Source organism: Dinoponera quadriceps, unplaced genomic scaffold (assembly GCF_001313825.1).
Source record: "Dinoponera quadriceps isolate SergipeBrazil2010 unplaced genomic scaffold, ASM131382v1 scaffold1252, whole genome shotgun sequence".
Lineage (NCBI taxonomy): Eukaryota > Metazoa > Arthropoda > Insecta > Hymenoptera > Formicidae > Dinoponera > Dinoponera quadriceps.
In genome coordinates, this window is record NW_014555363.1 from 314082 (window position 1) to 335486 (window position 21405).

General features: G+C 43.2%; 3 protein-coding genes across 3 annotated transcripts; 2 read left to right on the forward strand and 1 right to left on the reverse strand.

Moving 5' to 3' along the window:
- Positions 1 to 4241: 4241 nt before the first annotated feature.
- Positions 4242 to 16748, forward strand: LOC106744000. The gene is made up of 4 exons (XM_014618378.1): positions 4242 to 4322; positions 14789 to 14925; positions 15053 to 15196; positions 15324 to 16748. Exons 2-4 carry the CDS (start codon positions 14853 to 14855, stop codon positions 15488 to 15490), a joined length of 384 nt encoding a protein of 127 aa, XP_014473864.1. The 5' UTR covers positions 4242 to 4322; positions 14789 to 14852; the 3' UTR covers positions 15491 to 16748.
- LOC106743967 lies at positions 10505 to 13641 on the forward strand. Its single transcript, XM_014618327.1, has 3 exons — positions 10505 to 12488; positions 12944 to 13065; positions 13184 to 13641. The coding sequence occupies exons 1-3, from the start codon at positions 12124 to 12126 to the stop codon at positions 13534 to 13536; spliced, it is 840 nt and encodes a 279-aa protein (XP_014473813.1). The 5' UTR covers positions 10505 to 12123; the 3' UTR covers positions 13537 to 13641.
- On the reverse strand, positions 15728 to 21340 carry LOC106743999 (UV radiation resistance-associated gene protein). The gene is made up of 9 exons (XM_014618377.1): positions 20664 to 21340; positions 20364 to 20568; positions 19454 to 20041; positions 19169 to 19341; positions 18586 to 18812; positions 18344 to 18514; positions 17321 to 18274; positions 17172 to 17238; positions 15728 to 17092 (listed from the first exon to the last, which is right to left on the reverse strand). The coding sequence occupies exons 1-9, from the start codon at positions 20766 to 20768 to the stop codon at positions 16898 to 16900; spliced, it is 2685 nt and encodes an 894-aa protein (XP_014473863.1). The 5' UTR covers positions 20769 to 21340; the 3' UTR covers positions 15728 to 16897.
- Between the last annotated feature and the right edge of the window lie 65 nt (positions 21341 to 21405).

Here is a 21405-nt window from a genome sequence, read left to right on the forward strand (position 1 = left end):
CAAATGAACACGATTCCAACGCCGATCGTTGACCGCTGCGCGACTTAATCAATACCACGCTGTATCATCGATACCATCGAAGGTATCTATGATTGCAATCAACGTTGTATGAAAACAAATGTTTTTTACACAATATTTTTTCGCACACAATAATAGCGTGTGTGAAAACATTCCAGTTTACAGTCGTTACGGTTTTTAATTCAAAAAGAATGATATCGACAAGCTCTCACGCATGCATGAAATTTGAAGCGTGTGAATGCTGTAACTCTATTTTCGTTAAAATAGAATTATGCTTATGTATAAAGTGTTGCCGGCGCTGGCGATATTTCCCGCAGACGCTCTGTGTATCTTCGGGAGTGTTCCGAGGCGATCAACAGATACCTCAACGCGCGCGCGATCTTTCACAGCAAATATTACACAGATATTATATATTTTTGCGAACTTTTTTCGCACGTCATATGTTTTTACGAGTACTCTGGATAGAGTTACATCACTCACGTGCTCTGTGTGAGTCATCTTTCTTTCATATCTCGAGCGAAGGAGGAGCGCAGGAGAACGAGCCTATGAAGTGAGAATCGCCGATCGGAGTCCGTTTATTAATAATCGTTACTTGAAACTTGTCCCATGCGAGACGCTCAGATCGGAATTTCAAGTTAAATCGGAGTTTTTCAGCTTAAACTTCACGATACACGTGACATTACATTTGTAATCGCGATTCAATTGGAAAATTCGGATTCTAACTCTGAATTCAAACCTGAGTATCTCACTTGAAAAACAAGTTCCAAGTGACGACTGTTAGCACAGGTGTAAGAACCCCGCGGGTCTAATTGTGGATATCGTGATAGAAAAAATTCGAAGCCCCGCGATCGAGAGGTTACATTGTCACTCAATAATCGCGTCACGAGTCTCGGCCGCGCGAAGTTCCTTATTACGCCTGTCTCGCGAATCGTCCGAACAATATCGTAAATTCAATACTTTACGATCGGGTCTGGTGCAAGGAGGAGAATCAATGTCATGTAAAACGCTCGCCGTTACACATGGCGCGATCAGCTTTACGCGCGGATTCGCGCGTGTGCACCATCCGGCGAAGGTGTCAAAGACGGGGCATACATAAGAGTTGGCAGATTTACGAGCCGCACGAGTCTCTCTCTCTCGCTCGCTTGAGCGCGACTCCCGTGCGAACAACAATCCATTACCGAATTCCCGTTCCCGCGTTCGCCCGGGAACCGCGCGCGGACGCTCGTGCGGAAATTCGCGAGCGCACGTTCTCGACAGCCAATAACTGTACCCGGTCGACGTTCTAACGTACGAGCGTCTCATTAAAGAGACGCCTCTCGCTCGCGATCTCCCCGTGCGAATCGCGCCGCGGAACTTCGGCGGCTGGTTCCTTTTTCGCTTTGCCCCCTCCTCCCTCGCACAGCCATAAATTTTAACTCGGCTTTAAGTCGCTCGACAGCACACTTACCAATAATGTGGTGGTACTTCTCGACGAACTGCGCGGTACTTTGAATGCCCATGAGTGCCGGGTCGCCGACGTTGGTGGTGTACCAGGATGCGGAATATCGCGCGTCCAGCTCGACGTAATTGACACCTGGCATCTGCTCCGTTGGGGTCCGTTGATCCGGAATTCGCGGATGTGAATTCGCTGTTCGATTCGATCGACAACGATCACGCCGTCGTCCCGCCGTTGTCGCAACGGCCGAGTGAAGTTAGCGCGGCGCAACGCCGCCGCCGCCGCCGTCCGACCAGGCGTCGACCTGAACCACTTCCCGAGCCACTATTCGGTGCTAACTTCGCGGATTCACTCGCGGAGCGTTCACCTCGCGACTCACCGCCGCGCGTGTCTCGTCCGCTGCAGATGAATCACTGATCTTCGATCTAGGCCGAGTCACAAAGCGCACGTTTGCTCCACGAGGGGAGAAGAACGGCGTTGCAATTCACACCACGATAACCGTCCTGAAACCGTGTTATCTCGTTATCGGCCGTATACTTGGCGAGGACGCTCGGTAAGTTGCCTAAGTCAATCTGTCAGGCAGAAAACGGTAGGAACACGAGGAGAGGGAGTCGTAAAGCGGAAGGCGAAGAATAGAATAATATACAAGCCAGGAACGCCCGCTGTGAAATGTTCTGAGATTAATCAGAGCTTAATCGATGTTGAGAGAGTGAGTGAGTGAGATAGAGAGAGATGGGGAAGGGAGGGAGAAAGAGAGAGAGAGAGGATAGAAAAATCGCTACCTTGCGTATTATGCTTTCTTCCAAAAGAATAGAGGGGTTATGAAATTGTGTTAATAGCGGTCACGATATAACAAAAACGTTACGTCCAAACAAATATTATCTTAATGAGTTTGTTTGGATAGATTTTATTACAGACTGCATTTATCGTGAATAGAGCATCTTTAGTATGGATTAATCGAAAGAAATAAGGATAAATAAAAATTAGTCGCCATACCGTACCCGGACAACATAATGTCGTAAAATCGTCAATAAGACGTCTTTCAGACACCTTATGTCCCGATTTTTGACATTATGTTGTCTGAGTAACAACTAAAATTTCCCTCGTCAAACGAGGAGAAAAAGATTGGTTGAATTAACGTGACGATGAACGAACGAAAAGCATTTTCGTCGAAGGAAGGAAATCGTTTCCAGTTTTAAGAATCAAATTTGATTTTATAAGAACCGGAAATTCTGTTTCTTTTCGAACAAAAACGCGCTTGTCTCTTCTCTCCGTGCAGTGCGAGAAAAGTCGCAACCCTTTCTCTGTCAACGAATTCCGCGACGCGTCCGGTGCCCGACAGGAGAATATGTGTCTCCACATCCTATTGGTCACCTGGCGCGTCCCGAAAGCTCGTCGAAAGGAGAAAGTGCCGCAAGCTTCCTTCCGCTGGCCGTGTCAACGAGCATCCTCTCACCTCTATTATCTAGCGATCAGAGGACAGATGTGCCAAAACGGTGCACGTGCGATGTTCTCGTCGGATCGGCGAATCGTGCGTCGCCCGTCCTCCTCGATCCAACCGACCGCACAACCGTTTGCGTCACTCCTATCGAACACCACGAGACGCGTGTCCCTCGAGCAGCCGATACAATTTTGAGAATCGATCGCACCGATCGACAGTATCGATCGATACCGAGTAATCGAGAGCCCAACCGTCGAGTCCAGACTTCGCGAACGCTCGAAGGATTAAGTTGGCGGGCGCGAATCGTTCCTCCCTGCGGCGCACGACGACATCGGGGACCGATCTCTGGGGCGCGACGTACAGATCCCGACGACCGTGAATTCCGGTCCACCCAGAACGCGACGACAAATCCGAGGGCAACTCGCGAACTCCCCCGGTCTCCGGAGATAACGAGGTGAGTGAAGTCGTCAAGGACGGCGACGCACGAGATTTCACGAGATCCCCGTGGGATCCATCGGATCCATGGATCGATGCTGCCAGCCGATTCTCCCGGGTATGGGGATCCTACCTATTCCGGCATCCACAACCACCGGGTCGACACGCTCAACTACTGAACGACGCGCTCTGTTCTCGCGACTGGCGGCGAACGGACGCGGCGGCTGCTGCGAGCGCGATCAACTGCTGCTGCCGAAGAAGCGAGCGAGCGAGCGAGCGAGCGAGTGAGCGAGCGAGTGAGCAAGTGACCGAGTGAAAGAGAGAGAGAAAGAGAGAGAGAGACCGAGCGAGAGAGAGAGAGAGAGGGAGCGCTTGGACCGATAGACATTGGCAGAGAGCTCTGGGACTCTCGGTGCTTATTTTAAAACCACTGTCCTTCCAACTCGAGCGACCGTCCTGCGGCCGCGACACCACGGTACCGTAGCGTAATCTCCGTAGCCGCGGCCATACCGCCGTAGCGTGTAACCGGCCTTGTTGGCAGACCACTCCTCGCCAATGTAACGCCTCTGTCAAATCGACCCCCGTCCGAGTTCACGGGGATGATTGCTGCCGCGGTACGACAGCCGGATGTCGGGTGGAGGATGTGTAGGAAGACTGTGAAGTAGGAAGATAGGAAGCGATGAGTACATGGGACGGGCGACAGCGGAAATCTTTTTGTAAGAAAAGTCTTCGAAGCATAATGAAACGGGCAACGGAAACTGTAATGACTTATTATTTCTTGAGTAACGATAACGGTAACGAGTTATTTTTTTATAACGATAACGAAATAACGATAACGATTTATTTCTTAGTGAGAGTAATAATTTTTCCAATCCTGCTTGTTTGTGTGTTTCAGTTTGAATCGGAGAGAGTAACTACAATTTGCGAGAGAGAACAATTTGCACGTTGGAGAGTCTGCGGAAAAACACATGCCGGGAATGCAAAGATTAAACTGTGAGTACACGCTCGTCTGTCTTATGTGTTTACGTGCGTATTATGATGATACCTGTTGAATACGAGCGTGGCACGAATGAAGGTCCACGAGAACTTTGCAGAAACGAGAACAGAGTAGACAATAGTATCCGCGTAATTATTACAAAACTGAAAGTAGTTTTCTAGGTCTGTTACGTCTTGCCGGCGGTAACGCGACATGACGCTCATACGATGGCGTCCGATTTATTGGCAGGTTGTCTCTGACTTGTGAGATAGATAGAGAGAGAGAAAGAGAGAGAGAGAGAGAGAAAATTGCTCTCATACGCACGTACATACGCCAACGAATAACATGGATAATAAATTATAATAAGATCCACGGGTGCCATATGAAATAACAAGCGCACGTTCGTCACGTAAATAGATGTAAACCTACATTCGGGTGATTCGGTGTAAAATTATCGCGTTACCTTGTAAACGAACGATTTCTGCAAACTGTCGCAACGAGAGTTGCAAGAAGTCAAATCTGTTTAAAGTTCAAAGTAGAAATACGTTTCTCGTTCCGAGACAAGTGCAACGTTTTGCAATGAGCTTGCACAATTAACAACGTAATTAACGATGTAATTTTGTCGATAAAAAAAATTAATATAATCTAACAGCGGAATGATCTCTCGATTGAAAAAACTCCGTGCTGCGGAGCTTCCCGGAACCTGTAATATTTCGAGCGATTCGTAATCTCTTCCTCGTAATATCCGAGAAACGGTGTCATTTTCCGCTTCTTAACATCTCCCTGGCGATGGTTGATTAAATTTTCCTGCAAATCCTCTCGCTCGGTTTCCTCGTCTTAATTTTCGCGATACCGCGACTCATTGTGTACGCGGTAGACCGATTTGGATTCTTTCGCGGAAGCTTTTTCGCCGGTACGGAGCACAAAGTGTGGGCAATGACACTTCCTGAGAATAAAGTGACACGAGATCCGCGCGGGATCGTTGTCACCGAGCCGTTTCTGGATTTCGCTGAAGCTCCAGAGCCCCATAAGTTTATTAACTTCCTTTGAAAACGTCAAGCTGTCCGTCCGCTCGGAAGAATTCATTTGGCGGGGAACACGACAACGGTCTATGGAAGTCTCTCTCTCTTAGTCTTCTCAACGGTCCATGACTCCTCAAATCCGCCGAAAATCCTTGTATCCCCACAAGAAAAAAGATTCACGTTTAGCTTTTATTTCATTGATACGAATACACAAAGAACAAAAACATTTGTATCATACTCTTCATGTATAAACGAGAATATATATTTTTATATTCACTGGAAAATCTATATTCATGTTATTCAAGAATAATTTTCATGAATTGACAAGAAAAAAATATTCCATACACGGAGAAAAATAATTTCGTTGTATCGAAACCATCGTTGCTACGACATGTTATGCACGATATGTAAATTCACGGACCTCACAAAGAATTAAGCGCGAAAACGTCAGGTTGACGTCGCGTGTCGGGTGGAGGCAGCTTGAAGTGCGAAGCGAATATTTTACGACGGTAATTCTCAGTTTTACACGAGACAGGTCCGAGAAGTCTCCATCGTCGAAGACCCTTCCTATCCATCTGCAATTGAACTAATAACGTCTCTCTTTCTCTCTCTCTCTCTCTCTCTCTCGCTCACGCGCTTTCCAAATACCCGTCAAACCTCGGTTAATCTCAAAAAAAAAAGAGAGATAAGAGAAACGTTGCGACGTCGTCGCGTCGTTTCGCGCAAAGGCTGCCTCGCGCAATCACGATATAAGCGCGACAACGAGGATGTTCTGGATTTATTTACCGAGAGGGTACAGGCGTGATAGAGGAGAGTAAAAGGGTGAGAGAGATAGATAGATAGATAGATAGATAGAGAAAGAGAGAGAAGAAAGGGTTTCCAGTTGACATTTTATGCACAACGAGAAGCGCTCCCGACGAGAGCACTTTACGTCGGTAATTTTACACTTTGTACACCCCGGCAAGAGCGACTTCTCGCCATTCTGCGAATCGCCGAGATGTCCTCTCTCTCTTTCTTTCTCTCTCTCTCTCTCTCTCTCTCTCTCTTCCACTCCCGCCACGTCGAAATTATTTTTGCCCGCGGTCCCGCGCGGAGAACGCGCGCACCCAGCGTGAAAGTCAAAACACTCGCGGCGGGGCCCGCCGCTATATCAAACGTTTAATTGGACGCCACGTCGCGCCCGGCGATGCGAAATACCGGCGTAAATTTAATAGGACACCTGCTCACGCGTTTCCCGCATGCCGTCCGACGTAAAACCGCGACCACGTGCGAAGAGGTAAACGTCATCGTGGTCGCGTGCTGGTGAAAAAGTCAATACGGCAAAACGCATATCTTTCGATTCTCTCTGATAAACTGACGTCTCGAGTCTTTACATTAATAATACTCGATAAATAAAACAGAAGATGCGTTTCATGTAATTTTGAACCGAAGTAGTGATCGTATAAATTCTTCTTTGAGAGCGGAAGCGCGTTTCACGTAAACTCGACGACTTTAGCGATCGTGTAACTCTTCGAAGGACGGAAATGCGAAACTTTTCACTTTTCACGCCTTCGCTCCCGGGGAAAAGTTACATGAGCGCCGGCGCAGGTGTCTCGGGAAATACTTGGGCGAACGCAAGCAAAACGGAGAACACGGAGCGACGAGAGAATAAACGGTAATAGAGAGTGACTATAGAAATTCCTCGGGATCCCTGAAGTTGCAAAGGTTCATTAGCCATGTGAAAAAGTTCGCAGTCTGCGAGGAGTATCCCGAGGAAATCGGAGTCGCGGTGAATCTGCGGGATAACAGCGTCTTCGCCCGCATACGCGTGCGCGCCATTAAATTCAGCCATTAACTTTTCCGCGACACACGTTTCCTGCGTGCAGTCTCTCGGTTTCTTTGTCAACGAATCTACCTCCTCTTGTTTCTCTCTCCCTCTCTCTCTCTCTCTCTCGTTTCTTTCTCATTCTCTCCTTCTCGTCTCGCCTCGTCTCGGCTCAGGAGTACCGGGAATCTCGTAGCTGACCGAGAAGAAAGAGACGAGGCGCAGGAACGTCGCCTATAAATCACGTTAACGGCTTCTGGTCAGAGCCGATTACTATCTTGCCCTAACTCGCTCAAACAATAATTTGCTGCCGGGGCAGAAATTTACGGCGCAAACGGTGTCGGAGCCGCGGTGATTTTTAGCCGTTCCGTGGGACCTGTGACTTTTCTGCAATTTCTCGTGTGCCGCGAGTGTTTGGACTGGACAAAAGCGGGGTAGAAAGGCAGAGGAGGCGCGATAAAAGCGCGCGGAGTCGTAAATCTCGAAAGAGCGTCGCGGGTGCTTCCTCTTCGTGCGGGCTTCGTTTCCCTTGTTCATCCGAGATCCGTTATCCCCTTTCCTTATACTCTTCTCCACCGAGAGAGACGAGCTCGCGCCTTTATTCTCCCTGCGATATTCTCGCGACGTTCGCGCGCATCGTGCGCGTCTGCGGCCGCGTCTGCGGAACCTGAGCGATTCCGCGAAACGCCGCGATTTCGCAAAGCGTCTCTTTCCACCCACGTTCAGGTTCCATCGGACTTTAATAGAAACGGTCACCAGGGACAAATAGTCGAGCCCTCGATCTCTCCATCTTCCTGGCAGCCACTTGCCAGAAGTTGGACGTAGGAAGTCGTCTCCTCGAGCAGCGGCCATCGATCATCCGCTTAATACAAATCGGACTTGCACCGGGCTTCCCCGAAAACCGCGGTTTGGCGAGATATAATAAGCAGTATTCAAAGGAAAGAAAAATTGATGGCAATTCTTCTTGAATGAACGGACGACGGCTTCGTCCTTCGAACGGAGCGACGCATACGAGAGATCCCCGGGTTTCCACTCCCTCTTTTTAACGATTATTCAGAAAAGAAACTTGTAATTTTTCGTGCTCGATATTTAACGGGCAACTTGCAAAAGTTCGTCGGAACGCCGATGATTTCACTACCTCGACAGATGAGTCATTTCAAAGACGCGAAATCGGACAATTAGACCCGAAAGTTGGCGGAAAGTGAGGTAGACAACGATGACAGATGCTTTGATTGAACGTGTTTTGTCACTATTAATAATGGAAACATGACTAATGCTACAATTTTCTCTATATTTCAAATTTACATAATTTTATTTCCAATTGATCATGAAATTTATGAATAAGTCGTAAAATCGTAGCTTATCGAAGCAATCGTAAGAATCTGATTTACAGTTTTATGTAAACTGTAATTCTGCACTAGTATCTATATATCTATCGTTACATATTCATGGTTATAATGAGTAACCAATTTCAATTACATGTCCATTTGTGTGTGATTACGCGTAAAAAAAGATCATCGACTTATTTGCAGATTCAGACGTTTCGGTTATTTTAAATATGAAGTATATACTAATTGTTAAATTTGATGTGCAATTAAAAAATGTTTTATTCATATTTTTTGAAAATTACTAAAAGATTTTCCACAATACTTGTGACTTACAGACTTCTTGCTAGCCGTAAGATTTACGAAAAATCGTAGATTTACGAAAAATCGATATTTACGAATAGTCGCGATACGTCTTATGATACGCGTAGAATTACAGTTCCAATCATAAGTTCCTGCGAAAGTAAATAACGAGTCTTACGATATTGTCTAGAATTAAATATTGTCCAGCATAGAAATCCGACGAATTCTCCGTTGATCCCCGATAAAAGAGGAATTCAGTTTCCGCGGCCCGCGGAACGGAGAATAAGTTGGGACGAGATGAGACGCGACGCGAGGGTCAGTCCGTGATGAAGGCGCGAAGGTGTGGATATCCCACCGGCTGACCGTCGGGAAACGGCGTAACGCACGACGACTTCGTCTTCTTTCGTAGCGACGACGTCACGGTTCTATTTCTGGCCGTGTGGACGCAGCGATATCTTTAGAGCGACCATCGGTACAGTCTGTGTGTTTCTGAGCTTTCCTTCCTCCGAAGCCGAGAGAGCGTGCCAGTTGACGAGAGAAGCCGTGGTGGAGATGATTTATGCCGACTAAATCGGACCATTCCGCCACCCTTCCGTCCGAGCGTGGCGCCCTTAATTCCGCCTCGCCTGTATGCCTAGTTCGTGCGAGACGCGGCCCTCGCATTAGGTAGGAATCAAGATCCTATGGCATGGTGGAGACGACGAATTTAGGCGTGCCTGAAAGCCGCCGGCGATCGTTTTGCAATCCCGTGGTGAGATCAAAGTGTAGCGCCAACGGAAATATCGCGGGCGCGTGGCTCTCATTGTCGGCCGAGTTGATTAATGAAAACCCAGTTTAGAGAGAGAGAGAGAAAAGAAAAGAAAAAAGAAGATGAAACACGCTCGACCGCAATCCGCTGATGAGGCTCTTGAGACTCTCGGTGGGAGCTACTGAAAATTTCGATGGCTTCGCGCAAAGGGACGCACAAATCCGTCCATCTCGAGTTTTACGATGCTCTCAAAAACAATACGAAATTTCCAGTTTTCCAGGGTCCTATTTCGCGAGCTGACATTCGTTATACCCTTCGGCACGTCCCTACGTGTTTCGCGGGGTTTACGAGGATGAGCAAATGTACACTTCACGAAATAGGAGTGACATCAACACAGCAGCTGCGGAGCTTCATTAAAAAGCCCCCAACTGCTCGCGTTCTCCTCGCGCTTTTCGCTTTTACACCTTTAATTGTTCCCTCGGTGAACATTTTTCCATACTGAAAATTAAGGAAGCGAGCGAAACTCGCGCGAGTTATTTTATCGGATACCACGATTACTCCATAAACATTTTTAATTAAAGGGCCGACCTGTTTATTCCCCAGGGATATTAGAGGATTATTTTCACTAAAGGCACGCGCATACATAGTAAAACGTTTCATGTTAAATTTAATGCATTTCACATGTCCCAAATGCTCCATACAGATTTTTTGTATTAATTTAACACAAGGTGAATATATTAAAAAATAACATATGTCAAAAATTAACATAAAGTCAACATCTATAATATGTTAAACAATACTGCGTGTGATTAAGTATAAAATGCTATTTTCACACTTACACATGTTGAATATCGACTGAACATAAAACATATATATTGAAATAACAATATGTTAAATTAACATACTGATATATTAGGAATTTAACACAAAAATTTTAACAAGGACCGATATTAACGCAACTACAAAATGTGTTTTACTGTGTTATTTGGAATTGGGTGGAGGGAATGTTCTGCACGAATCTAACAAAAATATATAAAATATACAAAAATACAATTATATCCACGCGTATAAGCGACTTTATTTAATAAAAGAGAAGTGTCCTATAAAAAACGGGACACCGTGCGCTAATGGGTTAATGGAAACATGACGGGGACGCGGCGACAACACGTCGAGCCGTCGGAGCCGACGTAAGTTCGCAATTCCGGAAGCGAAGTCGCCTGCGCTTTCTAATCGACGCATCTCTAAATAAAGCGAACGGTGTCCTTACTGTCCCGCCGACTGCAGTCGGTGGCCGAAGCGGCTGCTCATCTGCCGACTCTACATTGAACTATCTGTTGCCTCTGGAGCGGCGCCAAGATCCGGTGAAATAAAGAAACGCCGTATGAGCGAAGGCTCGGGCTGGCGTTTCTCGTTCTCCCTCCGATCGACTTCCCGCCCCGATCATTATCCGAATACCCTCCACGCGGGTAATTATCGCGCGATGTAAACCGTCTCGTCGAATAACGCGCCGGGTGTATTTCCGTCGGCATAAGCAAACACGATCGGCGAGCGCGAAATAACGAGGGAACTAAACTCGGTTCATCTCGCCTTCGAAAATAGAACAATTAATACGTTGTATGTGTTTGTCTGACTTATTAATAATAGCTGGGTTTCACTCGGAAATGAATAAATTCTCCGGCGACTGGCGCCAAACCGGAGCCAAACATAATAATTTCCAGTGCGCGGCGCCATATTTTGTTGCTACTTTGCGCCTTTGTTAGTAATAATAGGCGTGAACAGTAATACTCAACTCGAATATTTACTGAACAATGCTTATTTATCCTACTGACGTTCCACGGTTGGAGCCGTTTTATCATCGATTGTGCACGTGACCGAGCGAGACGCGGGAATTACTGTAATAATAACTGATTTCTATATTATTAATATTTTCATCACAATTATCACGATAATTTTCGTGATAATTAATTGTCAATATTGAGTGAAAATTTGAGCGATTTTAGTGATAATGATGATTGATGGTGTAATTATGTTCCATTAACATAATGTTCTCTTAATATATATAATAAGTGTATTGTATTTTGATATAACGAAGCGCTCATTAAAAGATCGAAGATTCAAATTTTAACGATAGGCCGTGCGAAATAAACGCGTTACATGAAGTTGCAGATTACAAACGGATGAAAAATATGACAAACGCTTTTTCTCGTATCATTGAATATCGATCTTAATCATGGCTAAACAATTCAGCTTAAATATCGTCCAAAATGCATGACAAATTTTGGTATAAAAATGTAAACACACGTAAACACACACCATTACAACTTGACCGCTGAATAGCACGAGAACATTTGGAAACCTTACAATGCATAATTGAAGTGCAAAATTAAATATTACAAAATATGGGTGACCGATAGAAGAGGTAAGCGAAAGCATCTGGAACTTTTTAGCAGATTATTACCAATGAACGGACAATTATTTATATATTGCAAACTTTCCACATAATTAATGACAATATAAAAAAATCAGGAACATACCAAGAATGATTCAAAACTCCTAAAGCATCCTCGTGCAGCTCTTCCCATCTTCTCTCCGCATTTCGGAAACTAAATTATCCAGATGAATCATTACGTCTCGACCTATAGGCAGGACTACACTTGTCCTCAAATGTCACGTGTACGTCAACTTCCATCACCGCAAATCACAGATCACGAAATCGCAAAAAGTACCGCTTGTATCTGCACGGATTCGCAGAAAGCGCTCGAAAAGCTCTTACATGTATACGGGGAATCTTCCGGCTGGAGTTGTACAGGTCTAATGGAACGACCACTGAAATTTAATCTCACCATAGATAAAGATAAACCAGATAAACCCAAATCAAAACCGGTAAATTATCTCAGAACTTTGTGTAACATAATCACTTTTAGTCTCTGTGGATTTAAATTACCAATACGAAGCTGTGAAGAGCCAAGCACAGTATTTTAGTGTCATGAGGCAAAAAGAAAATTAAGAAAACATTTCTATTAACAACGTTCAAATTTCATGTATTGTCATACATTATCATATATTTGGATATTAAATTGAATATTGACAATACTTAAGATTTGAACGTTGTCAATATAAATGTCTTCTTAATTTTCTTTTTATCTCGTGGTGCTATAAAAAACTATGCTTCTTTATGACTTCATAATTACCTCATACTGATAATTTATAATTACTTTTCCTTGGTTCTGTAATTAACGACATATTTCACAATTAGGTATAAAAAATTGTTATAAATATGCCTTTTCGACTTATGCCAAAAAAGATAGAATGAAATGCATAATTAATTGTTATACAAATAAACCTTTTCGGCTTACGTTGAGAAAGTTAGAACAAAATCAATGAGTAATATAAAAATTAGAAATTGGAAAAAGTGATGTCGCTGAATGCTGACAAGTAAACTTTTAAAGCCCGCAGTAAAACGTCCCGATCCGTGCGAAGAACTTAACGATGAAATATTGGCGCGAGTAACTGCTGACCGTTTCAAGACCACATATCAAATAGATTACAGCGATCCTGGTGAATATATTTGGACAATACAACAAATATCGCACACGCATACATATGCGCGCGCAAACGTTAATTTTCTGATATGTTCTTGTATTTCCGTTTGCACTTAAAATTCTCATTTCATCAGCGGCCGCACGCATGGCGCAACGTGACAAGCCGTCGAGGATCGCCGAAAGAGATTGTGAGCAAATGCAGTGTTGCTTGCCAATTAGAGTTATTATACAACCTGATTCTCGGCCGCATTGTTATTCCCATCTCTCGAGAGACGACAAAACCTTGAAAGCCAAGAAATGCGATTCTCCACGAAAAGACGTACCAAAATGCGGAAAGAAGAAGAGCGAAGATGACGACAGAGGGCGCTTGTTACCTTGGAAATCGGAGTATCAAGATAGCATCGGCAAAATCGGTCATGGCATTATCAAAGTTAAATTGCATCACGCCAAAAGTAATGTTGTACCAGTGCGCATTACATCCAATTGAGGCTATCAGAAAATCTGCAATTAATTAAATATGCACAAACTTAATTTGAAGTGTGAAGTTAGACATCTCTGAATAAAACGTGAAAAATAAATAATGTACGAAGAATTATACGATGTATATTAATAATTTATATATCTCAAGAAACGCTGCGTTCAAAATTATACAAGTATATATTCACGTTTCAAAAGGAAAAAGAGAAGGACGATATTTACGTGAAAAAAAAAAAAACAAAATGGAAAAGAGTAGCTGAAAAAAATTCGCGATTGATATTCAGATTTTATTCGAGAGCGATATCAGCTACTTCAGATCGCATATCGTCATCGTATTTCGGTTTATTCAAAATGTCACGTGTTCGTTCACACAAAAATATGCGACCGCTAAATTAATCAGTTAATCGGCACCGTCCAGAGGTTTTGAGGAAACGATTATCTGCGCAGGATACAATCAAAATTTGCGAGTTGTAAAATGATCAAGGAAATAACCGAGTCGTTCATCGTTAGTGTTGTAATCGTGCTGTTGAACGCAATATTCCATTACGTGCTCTACAGAATAACCGTCGCATTGATTATACTGGTGAAAGATCAGGTCACTTGGATCTTCCCAAAAATGTTGAAATGCAGTTTTTCACGAAATGCCAGCGCAACTTTACCCAACATAAGCCCATCCTTACCTTCTTCCTCTTAGTCGATGTTTTCCGCCTCTTCGAGATACTGCAAATTCCCAGTGCAAGTTTCGCAAATTTATGGGAAGGAAACTCTTGCAAAATTGTCAGTTACAAAATTTCGAGTATACCGGAGATTTTTGTTACTATAATATATTGAAACTATAATTGGCTTTGTGAAAAATCTGTCATAGTAAAATTATCGCTATAATGGATTCCAATGTCCCGCTGTATCTCTCAAGATCCGATCTAGAGAATTGCAAATGTGACGTCCATGACTTTGAATATAAGAATATTAGGTAAGTATAAAGAGTTTTTACGAAGCAAATAATTTCTAGTAATTTTTTCTTTAGATACGCATATTTATCAAAATTATTTTATGATATTAATTAAGATCAAGTGTAGCTTTATAAATGCAGGTTATCGAATAAGTGAAGCCAGACAATAATTTTTCACAATAATAAAAGATTTCATAATTATTAAAAAATTATTATATGTATGTGGTATGGTAAGTACTGATTTGTTGACTACTTAGTTGTTTTGATAATTTCACTTCACGTTATATATAGCGGATAAATTTCTGTTTCGAAGGTACAAGCAATTGGCTGATAAGAAACGTCAATCCCGCAAAGTCAATCGCGAAAAGATAAGTTCCATGTTGCCGACGATGAACAGCGTTTCCGATGAAGTAACACAAAGCGTTTATAAAACAGATTATGGGAAAAGAGGTAAATTTGAAAAATCTCTAACGGAAGAAAAAAAAGACATAATCTGCTGGAAAATTTGGCGCTACATTTTGTACCATATTTTATATATCACGACGTCGAATTATTCTATGGGATCGGCCCGTCGTAGAATACAGTTCATTGATGACAGCGACGGATTCACCGATCGAACTACCTGCTAATTGGAAAGATGCTTACAGAGACCCGATCAGATTTAGGTATTCGGCTATGGAGTTTCCAACAACTCAACCTACCGAGACGAGTCTCTCGAAAGGTAAGTTGTCGAAATATCTAAAAAGTATCTACACTTATATACAAACAAGATGTACTAATAGTATATTACTAATTATGATTACTCTATTATGTTGTATGTTATATTATATAAAGCACGACGTTTCCAGTTCCAGAAACTGCGTCCTTTTGGGACAAGCCATTCGCAGGCTCTTCGGAATACATGGATAAAATCAGCAAACTGGCCTTGAACAATATGAAAAATCAACAACGATATTTGAAGCCTCTTCTCCCGATAACAAGCAACTTGGCGGTTGCAACCTGTGAGAGAATCTAAAGGGATGCATCATCTATGTAAAAGTTACCGACCGTGCAAATAAAGACATCAGAAATAAATACATGCGAACGATATGATATGTAAAATGCGTAACGTTCATAACGGAGAATTATAAAGAACAACTGGTAAATAGACTTTGAAGATTAATTAAATTTGCTTAGACCACAAAGAGATAACGCAATAACGGTCATATCGTTGTAAGGTAAAGGAAATGTGAAAACACACTGATAAGATACATCGGTTTCTTCCTTCTCTGTGTGTCCTTAAGTAGACAAGTTTTATTTATCACATTGCAATAGTCCGTTGTTAACAAGTTCCACAATGAAACTTTGTCTCGCGAACAATTTGTTTTCAAGTCATTTATCCACGTTCACTTAATTACGGGCTAATTAGGATCATCTAATTACTTACATGATCGTTTTGTTAAGCAATTAACCTGGTTTAGTACTTTGGTTGGTCCTCGTACATAAATTCACGGTATAGTAATTCTCAATGGCAAAAATATAATTAACTATGCTCAATTACTTGTACTGTAAACATAAACTGAATATATTAGTCAGTTACGTGAGCAGCTAAGTACAGTGAAAAAATCTAGAATATCTATAGTATTTACATCTCTCTCGTGTAACTGTACTCCTTACACATTTCACCTTGGTTTTCAATCAAAATGCTTTAATACAGAGAAACGATAACAGTATGAGCTTCTGTGATAATACATAATAATGGAATCACATAACTTATGATACAAAACTTATCTCCATACATATGCACATTTCACCAGCGAACTGAGAAAATTTGTATTTTCCAACTGATCATAGCTACCGTTTAACTAAAGTTTCACACAAGTGCATAACGTGCGTACAAATACAGAAAGCAATATAATAACTAATAACGCGCCTGCACTTATGTTGCATATACATAGATACGCAGTCGTAGTAGAGGAACTATTTGTTCTATTGATCCTTTTATCGCGTTATATCTGCTAATACCCCTCTGTTGTGCATCATCATCTGAATTGTTTACGCAACGGGAAGAAAAGCTGTCAGTGTTAATAGAATAATAGGTAAGCACAAGTGGCTTGTTTGTAGTTTTATCTTTACGCGTGATTCAGAGTATATTCATCACGAGTTGCGTTATTACCATATCTGCTTCGTAAGGCGTATGGTGGTTTCTTGACAAATCTTATTTTGCTGATTCGAGCGAATGAATCGAGATGGCAAATATATTTTCACGTAACGTTTCACGAGTTTGAATGAAATCAACTTTTTGACGAGACTTCCGTGAAAGATGATCGCGTAATTGTCAGATGTGAATTCAACATGTCTTCGAGATTTTGTCCGGTGCATATCTACATACCGTCGGTTTCGGCGTTACTGTTAGGGCACAATTTTACCACGTAGGCAGATATTAAAGACGCGGCTTCATAACTTTAAAACTAGTTTTCTTATTGGCCAAAGCTTCGGTACGTGCACACACGTTTTCCGAGCTGCGCCTGATGATGTCTATGTACTCGCTCGACGTCGGGATATCACACTGCGATTTCGCTTCGTCGTATAAACAGTTGTCCGGTTTCGGGACGCTTAGAATTGACCTCGTGTCTGGCTGGAAATTTGAAATGAACGACGTTTCACACATTGTAACGTTGTTAATAATGCATATAACATGGAACATCGATATTTACCGCTGGTTCGTTCACGATACTCTGCGACCATTTCTCAACGAGTTGGGAGTGATTTGACTTGTCCGATCTGTCAAAACGACCACGACATACGCGTACGTGTAAAATGTTAGAAATCGTTGATTCACACCTGTGAGGTCACATCTACTCACCTGGATTCGTCGTGTTCTTCCCGTAACGCAGTGTCCTTCGCGCACTCCTCCGGATAACTGCAGATGGAGTTTGTTCTTTGCTTTTGTTCCGATTCGCCATAAGTACACATATCGTCCAGAGACAAGCACGATTTAGCAAAACGTTCTCTGCTGTAAATGGCAGTTTCCCTGAACGGGCTTTGTTCGTGAACACTGTTAGTTTGCTCGCTGACGGTCGTGCTACTCGTGTCACAGTTCTGCGGAGCCTCATTACTCGAGCTACGCTCCTTGTTCCGTTCGCCGTCTCTTAACGCGCTATCTCTCGTCGCATCCCTCACATTTCTCAGACCGTCTTCCATCGGGAAAATATTATTATCGTCGTTTCCATCTCTCCTCGCGTGATTATCATTGGAGCCCTCGTCCGCGTCGTTTTGGCTACTGCTGAGAGCCATTTCGCAGCTGCTTATAGAATTGGAGCTCCTGTCCCGGGCGCTTACGGAACTTTCCAAGCTGTCCGCGACGTTCCTCGATTTGGAAACCGACGTGGGTATCATGATCTCTATGTTACTCTCAATAACAACCTTATCGCTAATGTCAGCAAAATTATTATCCTTAAGGGTAATGTTATCGATATTATTCAGAATGGCACTATTTAACGTCTCGTTACTGCTATTGCTCGACCTGTCCTTAGCCAGTACCAAGGCCTTATTGTCAATGGCACTCTCTTCCGACTTACAAATACGCTTCGACTGACTACCCAGCGCGGGCGACTGCACAGGCTTGTCTAACCCCTGATCCAAGGAAGAACCGAGGGTCGACTTGATGGTTTTCAATTGACTCATCGATCGCGAGGCGCGATGGCATTTTTCGAAAATTATCTTCTGCAGCGGCGGCGTGAGCGGTGGGTGTTGCTTGCCGTTCCCGACTTCGGTGTCCAACGATGAGTTCGAAAACGTTCGTTTCGAATGATCCAAACTGCGGGAAATGGCACACGGTTAAGTGTCGTCGTAACGGATGTACGAGGCGACAGCTGATGTTACATACTGTGCCTGATTTGGTTTGACGTTAATTAGCGTGGCGAGATTCGGCAGCGTCGCTCTTAAGTCGGTAGTCGGCAGGCCGCAGTACCACCGGAGTTGCGCTATATTTTTATTTAACAAATACACGGCGTAATGAAACTGCAGCTTATCCTTGCTTCGAGCGAACAGTGGGAATCTAAAAATAACGTTTATCGCGTTAACGACGATACATCTGTAAAAGTTCATCGTGGAAACAGATATCCTTACTGCTTGTCGTTGTCGGGCAAGCTCTCCGTAATTTGATCTATGATTTTACTGCGCGAGCCGTAGTGTATGATAGGATATCTCGTCGGTACGTTCAAAAAGTTCGCGATCATCTGCGTCGTGTGTGCGACGAAGCCCAATGCCACGGCCACTTGCGTATCGTTGGACAATTCCAATTCCTCACTGTCCGGCAAGTGAACGTCGTTTATCCTGAACTTTCCGGTATCTTCCTACGGAATCAAGAGAAACATCGGTCACTCGGTCCCGCGTCCGTAAACGAAACGATTCACCCAAGTTACGCGATCATTTTAGATCTTCTCCTAGACACCTTAGGTAAAAGTCATTAAAAACAGTACATGTTTTTCATATGATTTGTGAGATACTCAGTCACAAAGTAAGGTGAAGTCGAGGTAGATTTTTCTGCGTGTACAAAGTATATATCTGGCCTAAGTGCCTAAGCCAGTGTATAATGTATGACCTTGTCCTGCTTTTATTTCCATCGCGGGAACAACATTTTCCCAAACGAAAGAATCTCGCTACCACATAAAGTATCACAATGGGAATTATTATATTATATGGAACGCACCTGTCTGATTGGATATATTAAACTTAATTCTGATATTAACTGACGCCGCCTGTGCGCAAGTTGGCTACTTATTTGCAAATAAGTCTCCCTTGTATCTATATGATTCTGCCGCCACTCGTTCAGTCTTTCCACGTCTTTATTCAATTCCCTGTATCTCTCCATCAAATCAGAACCTAGGAAGAGAGAATACTTTCTTCTGTATTACTTCCTTTTTGTTTATCGTTTCTCCTCATATATCGTACGCGAGACGCTTCATAATTATAATAATTTCACAGTCATACTAACCATGATCTTGATTCTCTTCCACGATATTAGAATGCAATTGATTCAATATACGAATCTCCCCCATCTTACGCGCTCTCTCTTGTTCCAACAATTTTGTCCTAAACTTCGCCATTTCAAGCTCCTTACGTATTCTCATAATTTCAGCCTTCTTCTCCCTATTCACTTTCCGCGGTTGCAACAGTCTGTTCAATGTTGTCTGTGGATATTTAGGAGTATAAAAATCATCACCCGAAGCAATGCGTACTCTAAGTGCTTGTACTGATTCCGTTTGTTGCTTTAGTGCCTGCATTTTGCTTCTTAGACTGCTGAGCTTGTTCACGGTGTAACTGCTTTTCACTTCAGACCCATTCATACACATGTTGAGATATCGCCTTAAGTCTGGAGCTGTTATAAAGCAATGCACAGGGGCGAAGTATCCACCATGAAAGTGGAGTATTAAGGAATTTTCTCTTAAAATGGTTTCCAGATTCGCTGGTAGCTTAGGACCAATATAGGCTAATCCAGTAAATGATATACCCCATGAGAAGAAGGTTACGTCAGTTGTAGCATCACCTGCCATTGAACGCTTCCAGACTCTCAGAATAATCTCTATTGAAATGGACATGATAATCTTACTTTTAAATTTCTCACAGGAGTTAAACAAAATCAAAATGGAATATATCGTAAACATGACAATAAGCCAGTCACAAAAAAAGATTGCAAGCACATCCTTTCCAATGGGTCTCGCAACGCATCTCGTATCCAATAGGAAAATGCATCTCCTGAGAATAACTGAGAGACAAATTCTCCTCTTAGATACAGGATGCATCTGGAAACTAAGTAAAAGGAATGTGTCGCAACCTTTTTGTGAGTGATTGTACGTTTTTACCAAGAAACAGCATTTACTGTACTAACAGACTGCAAAGCTCACCACTGGCTGTTGAATAACCTGTGGCATATAGAGTAGGTACTTCCAGACTCAACCATCTCGGATTGGCATTGTCGATTGCCTCGCTTGTGTACAACGGAGACGACATACTCGTCCAGTGTAAAGTGTAATAGAACCAACATACTTCTCCATTTACATTCCCCGTTAGATTATGGCCTATTATCTGTATCAGATTCCTGAGCCTCAGCTGGAAAAAGAATGTTACAATGAAAATGAGATAACGCCCCTTCATCGTCTTATCCGATAAATGATGTTGCATTGTCCGGTTGATTTACGACTCACCTGCTGTGTGGCGAGGGGTAGCCAGGTTTTATACCGCGGGACAATTCGCGGCTGAAGCGTTAAATCTAAATCCTTGACGACGTTATGCGTTTCGGTAAACTCCATTGTGTAACTTCATAGTACCGCGATAACGTCGCATTCAGTCGCAGAAATTCAACCGCGATAAGAATTCGAGGAAGTGAGAGAGCACAGAGAGTAGTTTAATTGATAGCACGGATCATCACAATCGTACGCGCAGGTTAACTAGTTTTATTACAAGATGTGGTGTAAACAAATAAATTTGTATCCAGCGATTGTCCGACAGACGCGATCACAGGAGACGGCTTATCGTTGATTTTACGTGTCGACTTAAGTCATTAAACGACACGTAAGATCCACCGAGAGCACTCGTAATGACATTTAAGAAATTCTGACAGCTCGCATTGCCACTTATCGGTATTAGCGACTTCGGGTCGGGGGGAGCCTCGCAGGGTAACCACCTGTAAAAAAAGAAAAGGAGCTAGTTAGTCCCAGAGGTTAGTCTTCCGTAATTGTCCGTTCGCAAATCAGTCCCCGTGCTCGAGACGTCAGGTGAAATTCGCCAATATCGAAATTTTCGTCCTTATCATCGCGCAGTTTTTTACTCGGCGACAAGCACGATTAAAGTACGATGAAAAATTTACGATATACTCGATAGCTGCGCGTTCAGGCTTCGGGGAGCGAGCGGAAGAGAGAGAGAAAGTGTAGAGAGTGCAGCTAGCGA

Excerpts from the sequence above, each read along its gene's own strand:
- LOC106743967 (XM_014618327.1), top strand. The coding sequence starts at position 12,124 with ATGAATCATTACGTCTCGACCTATAGGCAGGACTACACTTGTCCTCAA. Across the intron at positions 12,489-12,943 it reads GAGCCAAGCACAGTATTTTA|TAAACTTTTAAAGCCCGCAG; the intron begins GTGTCATGAGGC and ends AATGCTGACAAG. Across the intron at positions 13,066-13,183 it reads AATAGATTACAGCGATCCTG|CGGCCGCACGCATGGCGCAA; the intron begins GTGAATATATTT and ends TCATTTCATCAG.
- LOC106744000 (XM_014618378.1), top strand. The coding sequence starts at position 14,853 with ATGTTGCCGACGATGAACAGCGTTTCCGATGAAGTAACACAAAGCGTT. Across the intron at positions 14,926-15,052 it reads AACAGATTATGGGAAAAGAG|AATACAGTTCATTGATGACA; the intron begins GTAAATTTGAAA and ends GGCCCGTCGTAG. Across the intron at positions 15,197-15,323 it reads CGAGACGAGTCTCTCGAAAG|TTCCAGAAACTGCGTCCTTT; the intron begins GTAAGTTGTCGA and ends CGACGTTTCCAG.
- LOC106743999 (XM_014618377.1), bottom strand. The coding sequence starts at position 20,768 with ATGGAGTTTACCGAAACGCATAACGTCGTCAAGGATTTAGATTTAACG. Across the intron at positions 18,813-19,168 it reads TAATATATCCAATCAGACAG|GAAGATACCGGAAAGTTCAG; the intron begins GTGCGTTCCATA and ends TTGATTCCGTAG. Across the intron at positions 17,239-17,320 it reads GAAGAACACGACGAATCCAG|ATCGGACAAGTCAAATCACT; the intron begins GTGAGTAGATGT and ends TCGTTTTGACAG.